Source organism: Belonocnema kinseyi, chromosome 9, assembly GCF_010883055.1.
Source record: "Belonocnema kinseyi isolate 2016_QV_RU_SX_M_011 chromosome 9, B_treatae_v1, whole genome shotgun sequence".
NCBI classification, from domain to species: domain Eukaryota; kingdom Metazoa; phylum Arthropoda; class Insecta; order Hymenoptera; family Cynipidae; genus Belonocnema; species Belonocnema kinseyi.
Window position 1 is genome coordinate 36,270,823 of NC_046665.1, and position 20,175 is coordinate 36,290,997.

General features: G+C 32.8%; 1 protein-coding gene across 3 annotated transcripts in view; it reads left to right on the forward strand.

Moving 5' to 3' along the window:
- LOC117180887 overlaps positions 1-19,910 on the forward strand; it is a 266,828-nt gene extending 246,918 nt beyond the window's left edge. For 2 of the 3 annotated variants that reach the window (XM_033373464.1, XM_033373465.1), the window contains exon 10: positions 16,922-19,910. In XM_033373464.1, coding sequence (XP_033229355.1) covers positions 16,922-18,102 — 1,181 coding nt within the window. In that variant the 3' untranslated portion in view covers positions 18,103-19,910. Of the gene's footprint in view, positions 1-6,733; positions 7,061-13,246; positions 13,496-16,921 lie in introns of all 3 variants that reach the window. The other variant, XM_033373466.1, reaches the window with a different exon arrangement.
- Positions 19,911-20,175: the final 265 nt, after the last annotated feature.

Consider the following 20,175-nt stretch of genomic DNA (forward strand, 5'->3'; position numbering starts at 1 on the left):
TGGCAATAGGAATGGCCTCGAACTGGAAACACATATTTAATCTCGCTTTGCAAATAAATGGACAATAAAACCAAAAAATGAAACACTGTGTAGTTTTTATTTCTTCCCGGACATGAGTCTGAAAATAATGTTATGCTGTTGAACTTGTTTTTAGCAAATTCTTTTAATACCGCGTATTTGATAAAACCGCAAACAGAGTTAGCACCCTTCTTTACAATTCCCTCAAGAATAGGGAACATGTAACTTTGGTTCGTAGTATGTACATGTACGTTAAATAGAAAAAGCCATGCTAAACGTAGGTAAAACTGCGCGGGCACGGGTATTTTCGGTAGTGGCAAATTCTGTGCAAAATCAAATTCACAGCATAGACTATTATTTTCAGAGAGTATTTGCTTTTTTAACTTCAAATAAATTTCAGCATTGTTTTTGTGATTAACTACTTCTTCGTTTACCTCTCCATTTGTCTCGTTTTTGTAGCAAGTATTGCACACGTCAGTTCTAGGTAATTTAATACTGAAGCCAACGTTTCGGTTTAAATACTTAAAATAAACGGTTTGACTTATTGTCAATTTAGCCCCCGTTTTTTCTTTATAATATTTTCCGACTAATTTGTAAAGTTCTACAAGATTTAATGAAGGATTATCAAAATATTTTAGGTTGGTAGAATTTCGTTTGTAATGTGAACTGTGATGTGGAATTGATTCGCAATGCTCTTCAATCATTTTTTTTTTTTTGATTTTCTGTTAATTTAAGACAACTTTTGCGTACTACACCTGCCAAATTTCTTAAAGGCTGCTTATTTAAAAAATTTTTTGAACATTTTCAACTCTTCTTTTGCCCAAACATAGAAAAGCACAAAAAAATTTCTTACAAATCGGAACATTTTCTTCGTCAGTAGGAAATAAATATATCCAATGAATTAACCCTCCTAGTTTTTCACGTGCATTCGTTTGGGTAGGATCCTTGCATTTTAACAATCCTCTGAGAAACACATTTTGTTCATTATAGTTCCCGAGATTCCAAAGATTTGTATGTACTTTTTCTTGTTGCACATTTGAAAACTTTTGGTAACATTTTTCTCCACAGCAGGATTCAATAGGTTTAAAAGATCTCTCTGGGATTAAAAAATCTTTAGAAATACTGTCTTTTCATCAAACGATGCTATTAACTTCGTCATTAAAAATTTAAAATAATTACTTTAGACTATCTACATATTATATATAGTTCAGTAAAAGATTTATTTAAAAAATCAAGAATAAAAAAGTCATAAAATATTAAATTTATGATTTAAATTTATTTAAAAATTGTATTGACGGTTTCCAATCGTACCTGATCTCTGGAACATTTTTTCTGATTTTTAATCCACGAATCTTCATTTCTAGTTCTTTCTCTACCTTGTTTCATTTTAATATCTTTTTCTTTTTAATTAATATTCTCAAAAATATCTCAAAAATCTCAATAATCTCAAAAAAAAGCTTTTCCAACTATTATAAGAAACAATCACTTCGCTGATTCTATGCTTTATTTGTAGAATTTCATAGAAGATGACAAAAAAAGTGACTGTTGTGCATTTGTTTTGGTAAGATTGACTTGACCTTCACGTCGTTCGCTGCAGCGCGTACGTAGCCGGCCAGGCACGTTTTTGGGCAGCGTCAAGATTACCGCTTGGATTTTAAAACATTCATAATTTTTGAACTATTAAACCAATTGATCTAAAACTGTCCAGAAAACTTCTTTGAACCTTAATGAACAACTTTCTCTTTGAAAGCTTTCCGTAGCTTAAAATTCGTTCGCTAAACGAGGCACTTGAAGATTAAAATTCATGATTTTTGCATTGCCTCAAAAAAAATTAATAACTTTTTTGTTTATTACAATATTCTCGTTTTTCTTTCTTAGATAGCGCGAGTTGAAGTGAAAAAAGATTGGAATTTTTCGTTTTCAAAAAATCCACATTTTACCAATTATCTCAAAAACTACAAAGCCGATAACTTTTTGCAAGAGGAAAAAAAGATGCGCCTTGAAATTCTCTACAAGTATCAGTCTTTAAAATTGAAATTAGAAAGATTTTTAAAATTGACACTCAGAACAATACTTCTCAGGCTGAATCCGGCCGCGCCCCCTTTTGGTCGCAAGCGGTTCAATGTTAGAAAACATTTTTTCCCCATACATTAAGGGCTTCAGTCAAAGGATGCATATCGTTTTCAAGACATCAACATTTAAGCATAATTTGAAGTTCAGAAGAAAATATTGGGTTATTCAAAAATTTATACCCAACGGAGTAAAAAATGCTTTTTTTTCTTATTTGAAGTAAAATTCAGTTAAAAAATAAATTGATTAAAATTAGAATTTAAAAGTTTCTTATTGCAATAGCTGATTATTGAAGTTATGCATCCCGTGGTGGGGGTAGGGTGGTCCTTACTACGTGGGATAAACAATGGTTAATTAATGTTAGGCTCCCACCACCTGGTTTCGTGAAGTCATATAAGAAAAAGATGCCGTGCAATTTTTAGCACAATCGGTCTTGCAGGAGACTTGAATTTTGTGATGTATTTTATATTGGGAAAATTGAGCAAAAGCTTCTGATCAAGTTACGTTTTTTTCAGATTTTAATCAAATTTAACGTCCACGTAGGGAGCGCTAGCATTTGACAGAGTTAAAAAAGTAGCCATGCGTAAAATTACAAAATGGGAGCTGAAATAATTTCGAGAAAATCCCATTTTTTATGATTTTTAAAGAAATTTGGTCAAAATTCTTTAGTAAAACGAGTGTATCAGTAGGAATAAACTAGTGATGCAGAAATATTTCAACTCTCAAAAAATAACAAGTGGCCTTATAGAACACGATTTTTAAACAACTGTTAAGAGAAATAAAAAAATATGGCTTTTTCAAGAATTGTATGAGCCATCAGTAAAAATGACAAAAAATGCGATTTTTTCGAGATCACGTAAACCGCCATTTTTTTATCTTACAAAGTTGCGTGTCGAGTAATTTTCTCTGAAAATACAAAAATATCACGTTTTTGCACAAATAATGATCGACGCAATTTTGAATTTTTGTATCATTTTAAATTTCACACGGACCACTTTTTTTAGTCTTTCAAAAGCTACTACTCCCTAGGTAGGCGTTTTATTTCAAACTTTGAGAATTTTATCTCAATTAAAAGCTTCTCCTCAATTTTGCCCATATAAAATACATGGAAAGTTTAAGACCCATGCAAGACCTCTAAATATTATCTGATTGGTCTACAAATTGCAGGACATCTTCTTCTTATTTAAACTCGCGAAACTAGGAGACGGGAGCCCGACATTTTAAATATTTGAAAACAAGAACCACCTTAGTGTGGGCGAAGAAGGGTATAATATAATATTACACAATGGCAATAGAATACAGAAAAAGTAACAGAATCGCTTTACAGAGGGGGGGGGGGGTGTAAAATTGTGAATTAACATTTAGTAGTACTTAAACTGCCCTCAAATTTATATTCTATTCTGCGTTAGTATTTTCATCTATCTCTAGTTTATTAAACTTTCAAGATTCAAGTTCTTGCGAAGAATTTAAATTTCAAACTCCATCAGAAAATCAATATCTGGTTGACCTAATAAACGTTGGTGCATGAAACATTTTCCAAGCCTCACATTTTATAGGAGTCTGTGAGGGAAAGTGGAAGAGTTATGAAAATATGGGAAATGTTATTTTGTTTTTTTTATTTTATATTTGTCATAAACGACAACCAAAATTAGGGTCCCTTAACAAATATTATTGAAAATAACAACACATTTAAATTTAAAATCGTATTGGTTTTCTTTGTTTGAAATTTAATTTTTTGGATCTGCTTACTGTAATGAGAATATTAATACTTACTCCGCTGCTGAACATCGTTTGATTGGAAAAAATCTCGTGGTGTATGTATTTAAAGACTTTTTTCATAAAGAAAATCGTAAGCTAAAACCTTTCGATTTCGAAAATTCATTGGGATCTATTTCTTTTATATTTATGAACCTTTTGCTAATACGTTCTATTCATAAATGCTTTGGTAGACTAACAATTAACTAAACACTTGCTTTATTACCGATGGAAAATGCGATATAGACTATATATTTTTCTTTTAAGATATTTAGGTTTTAAGGTACATAATAAGGTTCTTAAATTGGAAATTATTTTTCAGTTTAGACAAAATTTGTTCTATAAATTTCGATATTGATCAGGCAGTTTAAAAATATTCAATACAATTACTTGTTAATACATGCAAAATATTCATAAATTATGTTTAAAAATTGATTCATTTGTAATGTGTGTAATATAGGCGAGAATATAGGGCAATACAAACTTTGGAAAATATTTTTTTGTAACTAACAGTATAAGTCAAAATTAAATATGCGTCGAAAACGATATATCATAAATTCCATTTCAATGCTCAATTTGCACAGTTCATCTGGCAAGCTAGCAATCATAGAAAACCGAAGCTACTAAATAAAGAAATAAAAGAAAACTATATTTGAAAGATCAAGTAATTTTTTGTAAACGCAGTCCAGTTAAGCCTTCTGCGAATTGTCGACATTTAAATTTCTTCAGGACTGTCTTCACTTCGTTGGCCCAACTTCATAACTCAGGGTTTAATTTACAACGCTTGTTTTATCTATGAGACAAAAGTCTGACACTTTAAATAAAATTCGTTCTAATGCTTTATATTAAATGGAAGGCCGTTCAAATATGTTTCGTAACACCGGTTACGAATTTATTACTTTAACCGGTTAAATATATTTTACTTATTTTATAAGTCAATATAAGTACATTAAGCAATAGATTTCAATATTCTCAAGGTGGCCACTGGACCAGGAAAGCAGAAAAATAGGGAGTTTTTTGAGACCGGGAAATAACAGAAAATACAAGACCGTATAATTTTCATGGCTTGAATTTGACCATTTTTATTTTTAAGCACCGATTTTTAATTGTTTAATTCAGAACGTTAAAAATTTGAAAATATACAATTTTCAATGTTTGTTCCAAACCTTCCAGCCAGCCAGTCATTTTAAATTTGGACGAAATAAAAATTCAACACTTTTAGATTAAAATATAAACAAAATTCTTCTGTTTTAAATTTAAATTTCTGAAAATTGAATAATTTAGAAATCAAAGCATCAATATTTACAAATTTGTCAATTTATAATTTTCAACGTACAGTAATTTTAGGTCGAAAACAGTTATAGTATTGAAATTTTCATAATTTAGGTAAATCCTTAAAAAGTCAGTAGTTTAGAAAATTTTATAATTTCAAATTAATAGTTGACAAATTAAAAAGAAAGTTTTAATTACATTTTTAATATTTAGAAATTAAATCCTTTAAATTCTGCAAATATATTTCAAATTAGGACAATTTTTAGATTATAAAATTCAACACTTTTTTTCAAATTCAAAAGTTCAAAATTGTACCATTTAAAGATGCAAGCCAACTTAATGTGAATAGTTATAAATTAACTAGAGGCAAAATCGAAAAGACTAAGATTGTTCTTTCGAAAATTAACATATTTCAAATTAAGAACAATTTTTGAACAAATTTCAAATGAAGTGTTGAAAACACATATAGCTTTAGTAGCGAAACAATTAAATTAAAAATGTTCAAAATTGAATAATTTTAGCTTTAAAATGTATGAACGAGAAAACTTCAATTGTTGAATTTTGTATCTTGTATCTGGCTCTTTTTAATTGCCTTAAATATAAAATTATTTAATTTTTAATGTTTTCATTTTCAATAAACTAGATTCTAAAATGTTCAATTCGAAATGTTTTTCTGTTTGAAAGCCTCGAAATAAATATTTGTCTTTCGAGAGTTAGGATGGGCCATCACCATTGATTGTTAAACTGAGAAAATGAAGTTCAAAGTTTAAATGATATTATACCTTAATTAAATGGTAAGAAATATCATATTTATTAAAGAACTTATAATTCATATATAAAAAAGAAGGCATTGAAATACATTTTAACGAAATTAATGATTTAATTTAGCACAAATATAAAAGATATTTTGGTAATGACATAATGTGGACTTAATAATATTCACTTTTTTGAGATTTAAAATGTACCATTTAAAATAAACGTTTTAATTGAGGTATTTTTTAAATTACATTTTTATTGAAAAGTAACCAAAAATTATATGTATTTGTCACTTAACCCGAACGGACAACGTCTAACTTTGAACTAAAATATAAAGGTCTGCTTTGTGTTCAGACTAAAATATTTGAAAAGAATGATTAACTTATCTACAGTTTCTATCCGGCGTTTTCCAGTTCAAAAATACTGTTTCATGGACATGGCAAAATATAATCCTTAAGTTGAATTAATATCAGCATTTCCAAGTAATAATTTTGACGATTTATCAGTTGAACATCACAGCAAAATGTATATTTTAACAATCTTTCCACGCTGTAAATATAAAAATACTGTGTATTGTGCAATTGAGCAGTTGGGTGCAATAACGGTTTGAAATTTTCAATTCTAAAAGCTTTAAAATTGTTCTGCATCAGAGCCGTGAATTCCTAGATTCTTTTTTCAATTTTTGTTTTCAAATCAGTAGTCACCTTGATTTTGGGACAATCTAATACCTAAGCGAAATGTTCAGTTTCGATAGAAAGCAAACGAATTAAAAAAAGCTTGACCAATAACTAGAAAAGGGCTAGTCTGGTCCACCACACCTCCTAAAAACTTAATCTAATCTTCACGAATCGTCTCACCGAAGGGTGCACGAGGTTGTGCTGGATGGAGAGCTCTTTTGTGGGTACCAAGCCACTGGATTCGCCTGAGACGCCGATGAGCCTTGCCCCTGAAGCAGACGGCTGCGCAGGATGTAACGGCACCACCACCGGATCCTGCACTTGTGGGGACTCTGCGTCTTCCGGTCTCTTTCTAGACCTAACACCAACTCCAGACGAGCTACAATTTCACCAAAATCAACGCCAAGGAACGAGTCCATCTCTCTCGGCGTCTTTCCACTATACGCAACAACAACATCGACAACAGATACAACCTCAGCCGCAGCAACAGCAGCAGCAACCACACCATCGCGGTGAGTTGCTGCTCGCATAACGAAAAACCCCTTCCACTATTTCCAACTACAATAATTCCTCCGGGATTCTACACTAACATGAACCTTCCCTACGGAAACGGTTTTCATCCTTTTGTCGTTGACCAAGTGTTCGTTTTGGTGCTCAGTGATCTCTGATTAGGATGCAGCGAAAGGGGTGCCAAGTTGGTTGATTTTTTTCTGTTGGTAGGACTTGAAGACCGGAAACGAACTGGAGTTATGACCCATTGGTATCTGTCAATAATCTGAAAGTATTTTTCTCTTCTTCGTTTGACTCGCATCTCTGACATCCTTTTGGTCCTGAATCTTTAACAATGTACCTTATGTCACTTAGTTATATGATCTGCTTTACATTGATGCCTTCCCAATTTTGGTTTCTCTTGTAGAAAGTATTTTAGACATTTTAGTTTTCTAAGCCAAAAGTGGAAAGGAATTGATGCATGTTATTGTATCTTGTTCCCTATCCAAAGTATTGCATGTATTTGGAAATTGGGTGTAATCCAAGTTTCGAGAGAAAATTTTACAATCTCTCATTATTACCAGTGTCGGCATTAAGATTCTTAATGCTGCTTAAAGTAAATGCAATTTCTGTGGTTCCTGTAGATTCAGTCCTGGAATGATGTCTAAATAAAAATTTAAATTACAACCAAAGTAAAATTTTGTTTTAAAAATGTCGAAATCGTGACTAAAGATTTCAAAGTCAAGAATTCCGGAACACCGCAATGTCCTAGAACTCGGGCACTGGTTACTTCCTAATTGGCAGGGATCACTGAACCACCAGCGGGCAAAACGTCTGCCGGGCTGAGAGGGAATCAAAAGTCTCGCGATTCCGGGCATCTTTCCAATAAATTTACTCGAGTTCAGTTCGTCGCAGTTTGAAAAACAAGACCGCGGTTAAGTTCCATCGGAACAGTTGCCACGATGAGATTGATTTCTGCGTCTTGTATAATAATTTGCTAATAATATTAATAAATGTGAATAAAAATACTTGTAAGCATACAAGTGAGACTCTGGATTCAATAAACTCACATACAATTTTACGCTTGCGAGTGGGGATACCTCTGGTCTTGTGGGTTTAAACGACGTACAAGTGCCCCCCTCCCCAGTCTCAGACGACAAATATTCTGCGGCATTATTGAATACTGAGTCTTAGTTAGATTAGCAATAACAGTAATATTTGCTGTTAAAGTTTGCGTACAAAGATGACCGGTTGATGTAATTAAATTAATTTCACTCTACGCAGAAAATAAGAGAAGTATATCGTATCGCAATTGCCCGTCCGACGCAGATCATTTGGCTGTAAGAATATAGGTGCTCGAGAAAGACGACGGGTGATTTTTTTCTTAGGGTAAGATCATTGTTACTTGTACATATTATTACATAGGCCGCGATTCGTATGTAAATTCGAATCTCACAGACGTCTTTTTTTACACCCTTTTGCACCAATATCAAATTACGCGACCTCAATATTTAGATTATCGAAACTTCAACGATTAATATCAACTCGTTGCAAGATCATCAAAGACTTTTGCGTGATACGGCTATTGATTTCTTTCGGAGTTGGGTCGAGATCTAAACTAGTGTCCATTAGGAAAATTCAATAGAATATTCCATAGAAGACTTAAAGAAGATTCAATAGATGATTTAATAGCTTAACTATTTCAAATTAAACTAGTTCTAGCTTCAAAAATTCTTACTCAATTTGCATGCACGTCATTTTTAAATATGTGATTAATCTTATTGTTGATTTTAAGTGTTTCTCATTCTTTGAGCTTCTTAGAAAGTATGTATTGAATCGAATTTTACCAAAGTTATTTTTAGAGTTGTTACAATCATTTATGAATTTATACATTCTATTGAAGGTTTTGTTTGCATATGAGCCCAACTCCGAAGTTAACTCGAACTTTTCATTCGCATTACGTTGTTTTTTCTGCCACATCTCTTAGAGAAAAAAATCAAGCCCGACTTAAAATTGCAAAAAGTTTCGTTGCACAGCGACAAATTCAGATGCAGTTGTACCTTTTAAAGAATGCTTTTAAATCCGCACGCCAGTCGTGTCTTATCTGAATCGTGTCACGCTGCGATTAGGTCAACCGCCCATAATGAAAACGCCTCTTCGAAGATCGTGCAATATCTATTTTTTTACTTTTCTAAAGAAAATCTGAATTTAACAACAGCGCATTAAGAATGAGACGTTAAGATTAGTGCATGATCCTCAAGTCTTCAATTGTCTTTAAGAAATAAGGAGAAATTTGAAAAATTGTGGATAGTAATCTCGTGAAGTTTGAATGTTCTTTTTCTATTAATATGCGTTAGAAGCAGAATCGATTATGCGCGTTTTTGCTGGTATTCCATTTATTCGTCGCTTTTTTTTTTAACGAAACAAACAATTTTTACGGAACGAGTAGGATCTCTAAGCTGTGCACTTGTAAAATGAATTGTGTTTTTTTTTCGTAAACTGGATTTCTGAAACCACTCGATTAACTCGTCTTATCGAGTATACCTTTGCTCCTTCAAACCCCGTAAAATTCACCTAGCCTTTGCGTAGATATTTGCGTTTATGTATGTTAATTGTAAAGTTGTCCCTATTTACGTTTCTGTATACGTATATAGACGTCTTTAGCATATATGCACATGGCATATTCTGTCCAGTACCATTGTGTTGCATACACGTTGGATCATGCTATTATTTGGTTATTATTATTATTAATTATTATTATTATTATTATTATTAATTATTATTATGCTTATTATTGATTATTGATTATTATTAATTATTAATATTGATATCGCTATGATTTTAATTACGACAGTAGCGCTCGCAAAACCGTTTGACTGCTGGCATGTAGTATCTTTATTTTTCTGTTCTGTTCTCCGAGCATATTTTATTAGCTGCATTATATTCTTGAACGGTTCTGATAACGGGTGCTTACTCTATTGAAGTATGGCCGTACTATTTGTACGCGCAGCATCGGCAATTATCATTTTCTGTAGACGTATCCTTGACAAAATAAATTATTGTTTGTATCTTTGTATTGTTACGTCTTTCTCACGCTCGCCTCTCTTATTTAGTTTCAGTTATACTATACTTTTCATTTTCTTACGGTAAGTAATACTTCTATCGTTATCGTAAAAATGCTTGTTGAGCATCGCCTTTTCCTTTTTCATTATTCTCTATTTGATTAAGCAGATTATTTTCAATTGTGAAAGTCGAGCTCTTTTCGCGCGCCTCGTGACTTCCCAATAAGGTGTGTCCGTATGGTGTTTCCGAAAATATAGTTGATGATGTGGAACCGAATCGAAAATTTTTTTTAGCTTCAAAAGCAAATGAGTGGTGCAATCACAATCGCTATAATTAATCAAGCTTTTGTGAAGAAAAAAAAACCAATTAGTTTAGAAATTTTTCTAACTACGTACGTCGCATTTTTTGTTGAATAATAATAATTATAAAAACTTAAGAACTTGCATCCCTAGATAAGTCTCAATTTTTTTTGTAATAGAAAAAGAACATGATATTGTTTCACTTTTTTTCTCTCGAAATTAATACATATTTAAATAATACTCGAATTTTCATCTACAGAAATAAGAAATAATTTTCCTAGAAAAATTAAAGAAATAAAATATTTATTTTTAATGTAAATGGTTTACATTGAAACGCATTCAAAATAAATAAATTTCAGTTAAAAACCAAATTTGAGAATATTAGAGCGATGCTAGAACTAGAAGTTCCCTTATCTGCATTATTTTAGAAATGCCATATGCATGTGTTTTTATATTTATATGATTACAGGAAATGTGGCAAATTTTACGGATGATGAAAGTTTTGTTTATTAACAAAGATTTTTTTAAATCTGCAAATCACGGCTACTTGTTGGAATACAAAATATGGGTAAATTAATGAAAGATCATTCTCAAAATCGGTTCGATTTCAATTTTGCATGAAAAGGAAAATGTATATTTTAGAATAGTTGATATTTGCAAAGCTGAAAAATGCTGTATGTTTTCTGAGTTACAATGCCTTCTCCTAATTACGAGAATTTTTTATATACTATTCATATAAAATTTTATATTTTTATCTTTAATTGTATCTTCCATTCTATTATTAATTGCACTATCTTCTGTAGATTTATTGGCATATATTTTCCAACATTTCCTTTAGCTAATTATCTTTTACAAAAAATATCTAGACCCCTTTGTAAAATAATCTTTAAAAGAGTGTAATAATTCTGTGTTGGAACTGCTGTTGTGATTGTGATTTAATTTAATCGTCAATAATCCATTTTCTTTTCTTAGAAAATTCTTCCGAATTCTATTTTGTAGGTTTTTATACAATTTTACGAAAGACAATTCAGATGACGGATGCAACAAATCGACAAGCGCTCGAAACCGCATATAAGTATTGTCCAGTCGGGAAAATCGATCAATAAAAAAATTGACCGAAACATGAAACAAAATTTACATTCGCATTCAGCTTGAAGCAGCCGAAAAATGTTTCTTATGAAACTTTTTCATTGGATAATTATTACTTAAGATAAACAATAAAAACTTAGAAAATTTTCCGATCAAAAATCGATGTTTTGTAAAACACAAATCGCGATTATTCGGCTGTGTGTTCATACAAATGCTTGAAATTTGTATGGTGTATTCTCAATATATAAGCGATGACTTTAACTAACGCATTTTGTTTAAAAAGCTAATAAGCTTCTTTTTTATTTAATAGCAAATTGATTCCGAACGAAAACCACGTTTTGCCAACTTCGACCAGTGGGACGGTCATCGAAAAAATGTTAGTTAAAGTAACTTATCGCGAGAAAGTTTGTCACTAGACTTTGAAAAAGTTTTTCTGAAAATTTAAAGAAAGTCGGTTGAAAATTGTGGAAATGGCAGCGAGTTGAAGTCTACACACCCTGCTGCTGGAGCATTTTCTTGCTCTTTGCCGCTGCTGGCTAGCTGCTTCGTGCTTAGGAACAAATGCTGATAAACGGAGCACTGCATCGGCAGCGTGTGTTGACTTCAACTCGCTGCCATTTCCACAATTTTCAACCGACTTTCTTTAAATTTTCAGAAAAACTTTTTCAAAGTCTAGTGAAAAACTTTCTCGCGATAAGTTACTTTAACTAACATTTTTTCGATGACCGTTCCACTGGTCGAAGTTGGCAAAACGTGGTTTTCGTTCGGAATCAATTTGCTATTAAATAAAAAAGAAGCATATTAGCTTTTTAAACAAAATGCTTCAAGCTGAATACGAATGTAAATTTTGTTTCATGTTTCGGTCAATTTTTTTATTGATAGATTTTCCCGACTGGACAATACTTATGCGCGGTTTCGAGCGCTTGTCGAGTTGTTACATCCGTCACCTCAATTCTTATAAAATCGTGCCAAATGAAGCTGTGGAAAATTTTTGAAAGGAAAGAATGAGTCATTAAGACCTAAAATTTAATTACTATGATGATTATAATGGCTTGGATTCACACCGAAAAAATATCATCTTAATCGAAATATTAGCGTTTAAACAAAACAAGAGTTTGAAGTAAATAACACTTGTAGTATTTTTGAGAAAGCATTTGAAAAAAAAATGATTATAAAGCCTCGTGATCATTGCAATTTTGCAAGCAAGAATCTCAGTACTGCACAACATGGTTGTAACTTAAGTGATAAACATTGACTTATGTTAGTATAAAGAACTTGATCAAACCTCCCATGACAAAAGTTCACATGATAATATTCATCTTTTATCATTTTGCTCTATGCCTTGACTCAGTTGACACAAAAATTTACTGTATCTAATTCTAAAGTTCTAAAGATCTAGTATAAAAAATTATAAATTAGAAGAAGGCATTAATGCTAAACGTTGATATAAAATTTGATTGGATAAAAATTCATTTAAGTTTGAATGCATAGTTCTCGTAAGTGTTTATTTAGTGGGACAACTTTTTTCAGATTCTGCAAGAACGTAGTTTTTATTTTCAGTAATATATAGCCGTTCGGTATTACTCTAAGAAAAAAGATTCTTAATTTCATCCCCGCGGTAATTTGTAACATTATCTTTTCTGAAAAAGCTTAGAATAGGAGAGCTTCTTAAGTCCAGTGTTTTTTTTCTCCGAATTACCGTTCTTGATACTTGATCGAGGCTTCTTAAACTTGAGGATGACCTCTGAAAATCGTTAGGATCGGGGCAGAGTGATACCGGCGAGGCCATGGCGACAGCAGCTCTTCTTCGGAACAAGCCGAGCCCCGGTTCTACCACCTTGGAGGACGTTCTTGACTCCCTCCTTGGTCTGCCTTCCGCCGCGCGAACCCCAAGCCCTGGACCTGGACCCGTTTCCGGTTCCACGTCCGTTCGCCAACGAAACAACGTCAATCAGGCGAATGTCAAAGCCGGGAAGAGCTGTAGCGACCTGCGCCAAGACCTCCAAGGTAGGAGGACTATGTAAGTTTTCGTTCTGACGTTTTTTATATTCAGTTCATTCCTCCCATCATCCCCCTTCTATTCTCTTATCCCTCGCGAAGACGAGCGGGTCGGCAGTTCGTGATACTGCAACAAGCTAAAAGTCGCCAGCGACTCGTCGTTTTTCGTAAGTTGCATCATCGATCCTCAGGACACAAGGTATGAAACCTTGAAGAACTCGAGGAGTGATCCAGTGTTACACGTGCTTTTTCACACGCCCTCATCATTATCCATAAGTCAACCAAATCCACTTCAGAAATTGTCGAACATTGTCACTTCATTTATCGACATCGTCGATTGACCACACATCAACGCATTGATTCCTCATCCTATGTCCTGCAAACGCTGGTCGTTTATAGGTCATCTAAGTGCGAAGTCAATATTTATTGGCCAATGTATAATGTAAATCTGATCATGGCGTAACTCTAATTTACAGTACCACTCATATGGATAAGAAATAATTTAAGAATAGAATCGAAAAGTAAGAATAAAAATAATGATACCCAGTTGACGCGAAGAATCGTCTTTAGTACGTCCTCAGGATGTCAGTGACTATCCAACTGAGGGCGTGGATCAAATATCCGATTATTTCGAAAATTGATTGTACACTTGTTTTTGGCCAGTTGTGAATGAAAATGTCTATTTTGCTCTTACTCACGGAATTTTTTCCAGTGCTAAGAAAATCATGCGTTTCGAAGATGAGCCAAATCGGTTACATCACTTGAAGTTACCCATTGGCCAAAAATGGAAATTTTCGTCATTTTCTGAATGGCAGATGATATAAAATACAATTTTTTGGCTTTCGTTCACGGGTTCAAAATTTTAACTATTTCGGACATTTAAATTTTTAGTTTAGACCCCACTTTTGGCTTTAAAAAAAAGTTTCGATCCTCGGCGCTCAAAAGATTTCGATGTAAACTGAGAATACTTTTTGTTTCATTCTTGTAAATGCATTGAAAAACTTCAAGTCGTGTGTGAAATTTTGTGAATATTAAACAACTTGACTGCTTAGAACGCATAAATTTTATTACGATAAAAAAAAGTTCTGTGGATGAGAGTAAAAGAATTTTTTTTAAATTGGTTATATATTGAAGGGTCACACTAGGTTACGTTACAATAAATACGATACCACCTGTTTTTATTTAGTTGCTTCAAATATACTAATTATGATTATGTAAAAGTGAAGCATTTTGCTATTTTGAAAATGATTGAACCAGTTCTGTGGACAGGTAGAGGTTTGTTTTTATAAGTAGAATATAATTTTCACGTAAAATTGAACAAAGATCAAGCAAAAATTGTTAACTTAAATTGTTTTGACAAAGGTGACAAATTTATATAAAAAGGAATTTTAAAACCAAATGAATTGACAAAATAGGATTCTATTTTCCCGAAAGAGAACCTTAATTTTGTTGAACACTTTGTTGTGAAAGCTTTTGTTTGCCTTCAGACCATTTCGAAAATCTTCTCATTTAATGGCATTTCGCGAAAAAACAATAAATATTGAATTGCGCTTATTTATATGCTAAAAACATACAAAAATTTGTACTTATACATTTTATTTTTCGAATTATGAAATAAATTCTTGAATCTAAAACGAAGTTTTAACAAGTGGGTTACTTTAAATCAAAAATATTTTTCGAGCTATAAGCTTCAAGGGAAACTATTCAGATTTCTGCTATATTATTATCAAAATCTCTTCAATTTAAGCTGTCTGAAAACTTTATGGATAGTTCTTCTGAATTAATTTTATCTTCAAACGTTTGTAAAATAAAACGGAAATAAGAATTTTAAGATTTGACCATTATATTGTTTAATTAAATGAGCAGATTTCATAAAAAAATAACATATGCAAATATTAACCGAAAGTTAGAATATATTATAAGTTTAAGTTAAAATAAACAATTGGTGAATGAAAAAGGCAAGGAAACTTTCAGATAAACTTCAAAAGTAAAAATTCCTAATTCAAGGCACTTTTTGATTTAGTTACGCCATTGATTTGATATAAATATATGTATCACAATAATTGTTTTACTCTAATTTAAAAACTTTAGATGACCTACGTTTAATGCGACCTTCTTCCTTATTGAGCTATTGCGATCCATTTTATTATGCTCAAATGTACTTAACATCGCTTTGCTTCAATCCTTAAATATGATATCTCAAGAAAATAATTAAAGTCCAAAAAAGACAATTCAACATTCTTCGTCTCATCACAGATGAAAATTGGTATTCTTTATTTATTCATGTTTAAATTCAATAACTAAAAATCCCAAAATCCAAATACTTTATTATAAGTTACGCTAATATTTATAGCTTTTAGGTATTTTAGAAACTCTTGAAGCTGTAAGCTAAAAACGGAAGGTGGAACTATTTATGGAAAATTGAGGTAAAGAGTTAGAATATAAATTTCCCAAATCTTAATATAGATAATTCCATAGTTACGACGCTAATTTAAAATACATATATAAGTACTTTACTAGTTGTACAATAAAGCCAGAAAGTTGAGCTGAACGTACAAAGCTTACATTCCCAACTGATGTATAAAGTTATTTAAATATAATATAATGTATTTATTTATTACTTGATATTACTATAAGGATAGTACAAACCAATATTTTATGGTCTATAAATTGAAGTAAAAGCTAAAATAGTGTAACGTAGAATATTTCAATGATTTTTCCAAAAACTTACTTTGAAGACAAACTTCAGCCAAAAGATAAATCACTCTACGAAAGAAGAAAGCAAACCTTGAGGTCTGTAGAATTCAAGTTTGACATTATTTTGAAAATTCTGCTGATGCTTCTTTTAGATAAGTAAAAAAGGGAATAATGCTGTATTAGTATCTGATTTAGATAACGAAAATATGTTGAAAACTGTAGCTTGATCATTGAGATTAAATCAAAATCACGACTCTGAAATTTTCTAGTGGATGAACAAGAAACACCAAACTTCAATAACTAATTGTTAAATTAAACATTCTAGATTTAGGCTTAAAAACAGATTATTTCAATTGAAATCTTAATGTCTAAAGAAAAGCAGAAATTGAGAGTAGATCAGACTTTTCATTCATCCGAAAAGGCATTTGAAAAATATGATGTAAAGAATCCTAAGCATTGTCCCTGTACAGTCAAACATCAGGGTGCGAAACATGAAGATTTTAACATTAATTATAAAGAATTACGCATTTCCATAGTGGGAACCTAGTAAAGAAATAACGTTAAAATTTAATACTATAGACCTCATGTGTTGTTTCCTTTGTGTTCCAACATGGTTGATATTCTACCAAATAAATTAAAATTTATTTATAAAATGGATCACAAAGCTCTCAAACGATTCCTCTATTCACTATATATACTACTAAAATAACTTTGAACAAAAAACTTTCTTTACCACAGAGTCCGCTAGGAGTGTCCTGGACGTTCGAGCCCAAGAAGAGCATGCTTCCTACTACATAGGGGAACTGGTGCGTCGTAAGAGCGAAGGTAGTGACTCTCTACCTTCTCGTTCAAACTCCAAGTCTACCACAAACCTGCGACAGCGACGGGTATCCTTCGACAACTCACAGGAGAACGGAGGCTTCAGCGCCTTGGAAAAGATAGTTCGTTGTCGGAACAACAAGTGCACTAACGTGACGAGCGTCGTGGAGGCCCGGAGGACCTATAAAAGCTGCCACAATTGTACTTGTCTTTACTGCTCCAGGGAATGCAGGCGAGCCCACTGGCAGCGTCACCGCAGAACTTGTTTGCATTCTCGGGCTGGTGCACTTTGCAAACAAGTTCTCTCATCAGCCAAGGAAGATCCCACAACCTTGAAACACATTTCAGCCCTGGCCAAAAGAGGCTACGCTTCACATGGTCGTGGGACCGTAAAGTGTTTCTTTTCCAGTCCGGAAGCTGCAGAAAAATTCATCAATAATGGTTTTATAGACCTGGGGGAACCGACTTACGTGAGATGGTCTGATCTTCTTCCCAGTGAGATGGGTTCTGAGCTCTACGCCGAGGTGATGAGGCTCTGCAAATCCTACAATCCAGAAACAAGGCTTGTCCTCTACGTGGCTGTCTGCGTTGTTAGCGAAGTCCCCACTAGTGGAGCTGTAAAGTGGGAAAGACAGTTGGTCTCCAGATGTGCCAAGATAAGACTAGAGGCCTCTTGCAGGCAACCAATTTCATCATCTTCCGCTTCGCCGCAAAGTAGACAACAAACTTCCTCACCATGCCATGCTATCAGAGAATTGGAATCACCGGATACTTTGGTTCTTACCTCTTTGCCTGGAAGCAATGGACAAAATACTCCCAGAAGAGGTAGGGAGATTAGCTTTAATAATATTCAGATGCAGCTCAAGATACGTGGAATTTCTTTGAGAAGGCACTTTCCCCAAGTATATAAGAAACTCTGCTCGTACGTGGACGGATCAGTAGACAAGTTTGCTCCTGTCACGATCTATCCGAGAGACCAGGCTTCGGGAAAAAGTTTCATGTGCATCATCATGCTGGATGCAGAACCGGACCGGCTTCAACTGTTGCCGGCTGATGCGGCGAGGGTCAAAACAGTGGATATCAGTGTGGAACAGGAATAAAGGTTCGAGATGATAAGAGTGGACTTGGACTTGATTAGATTAATATTGGGAACTGTGGATGGTTTGAAGAGAGAGATTTTTTTCGGATGATCTTACAATAAGAGAAAAAGAACCACATTGTCTTTAACAGCCTTTTCTGGTACTTTGGATCCACTCAGAGAATCAGAAACGTCTTATCTGAGCTATTCACAGTTTCTTTCATGAAGTTCAGGATCTAATTGCGTTCCTTCTAAGTCGAAACATTGACCAAAACTCGCTTCGCAAAGCTGGTGGCAAAAAATGAACGATTTTTTATAGTTCACGGAGCGAATATTCCGTTGACTCATTGACGACGACTGACTGAGTAGGTTCTCGATGAGGTTTTAAAGTTTTCCAGTGAGGGCGAAAGTCCCACTTTTTTCGATCGAATCACAAGGCGATGATCGATTTTTATTGATAATTATATTGTATTAAATTAAAGTCCTTTTAATGATAGTGTGAAGTTATCAGTGGTTCGTTATTCTGTATTATACACATTTATTCGAGTACGTTATCATAAACCAAGTGCAAGGTGCATTCATCCTGACCCTTATCGTACGGTAGTAAAAACTTGTAAAGTGTTGGTGTAAAAAAGGAATTTATCAAATAAATTATATAGAATCTTCTAATACCTATAGAAATTCAGTCCGCGTCTACTTACAATATCAACAACACATCTATTTTTTTAATTTACCGAACAGTAGGACAACAAAAAAATAACAGCAAAGTTAGAATTTTAATTTTAAATATTAATAAAACCTTTGTTGAAAAAAATGGTCAGAAAATGTATTTAATAATGTCGACAATATTTTTCTGAAAGGAGTTAAGAAACTGGTTTCACAAAACATTCTCTTTCTAAATATTTCTCACTACATATTCTAAAGATGTACTTGTAATAATAATTGTACTCATATATATAGAAACATATTTATATTTATATATCTATTTATGAATCTCCTTATTATCAGAAGTAACTATATCCAAAGAAATAGTGCATATTCATTTCAAACCATCCGATAAGGGTCACGACGACATCGATTCGAGAGAGACGCATCAAAAAAGTAAACGATTAAAAATCGTTTGGAAAGTAAATGTACATTGTCAAGTGATTCTTGCTTATATTCATCGTCATCTGTTTCTGTTAAGCTTCTACTTATGTATCCAGTTGTGTTTTGAAATTCTATGGTATTATGGCGGTCTACGACATAGTGTGTCAAAATGAAAAGTTTAATTCGATTTTTACGATAGGCTATGCTGATCTGGAATTGGTCTAGATCTATGCGCAAGATTGTGTGAAGTATATGCGTATTACGTTTAGTACAACTAAAAACTAAACTAAACCATGAGGAGCTCCCGAGCTTTTCAGAATTTTAAAAATATGCGTTTTGCTCTTTTTCGGAAAGATTAAGCTTTTGCCCTGCAAATATGTCGACATTAGGCTTCCCAGAAAGTAGAATACCGTACCGAATTATCGTTAGACTCCTGTTGTCTCTTTTTCGATTTTCTGGACTTCGTGCCAAAAGTAGCGTGAACGTGATCGCGCTCTAAACTAAACATAATCGAGCATGCCAAATACTTGGGTCATTCGAGTTGAGTGTTTCTTAAAAAGAATTTTCCTCTACATTAAATCCCTGAGGCCTTGTTCTTAGCTTGAACGTTTCGCTACAATTTTTACAGTGTTCGAGAGTAATGTGTTACTTTTATCGACCCTACGGTCAGAATCGAAAAGTTTGAATATCGGTAACTACATTGAAGTGCTTCTACAATAAAATCATTTCAACTGGAAAGAATAAGCGTTTTTCATATATTTTTTTATCATTAAAAATTGAACAATTAAAACAATTTCAAATTTTCACAATTGAAAAAGTTCAAATTGTGAGTCATAAAAAAATTAATTTGAAAACCTTCATTATTAAATTATTTAAAATGAAATTTCAAACTTTTAAAATTGAAACGATGAAAATAGAATAAATTTAAAATTATAAACATGAGAAAATAAAAATATATAACTTTAAAGTCAGCAGAAATAATAGTTTAAAGCGCATTTTATTAGAA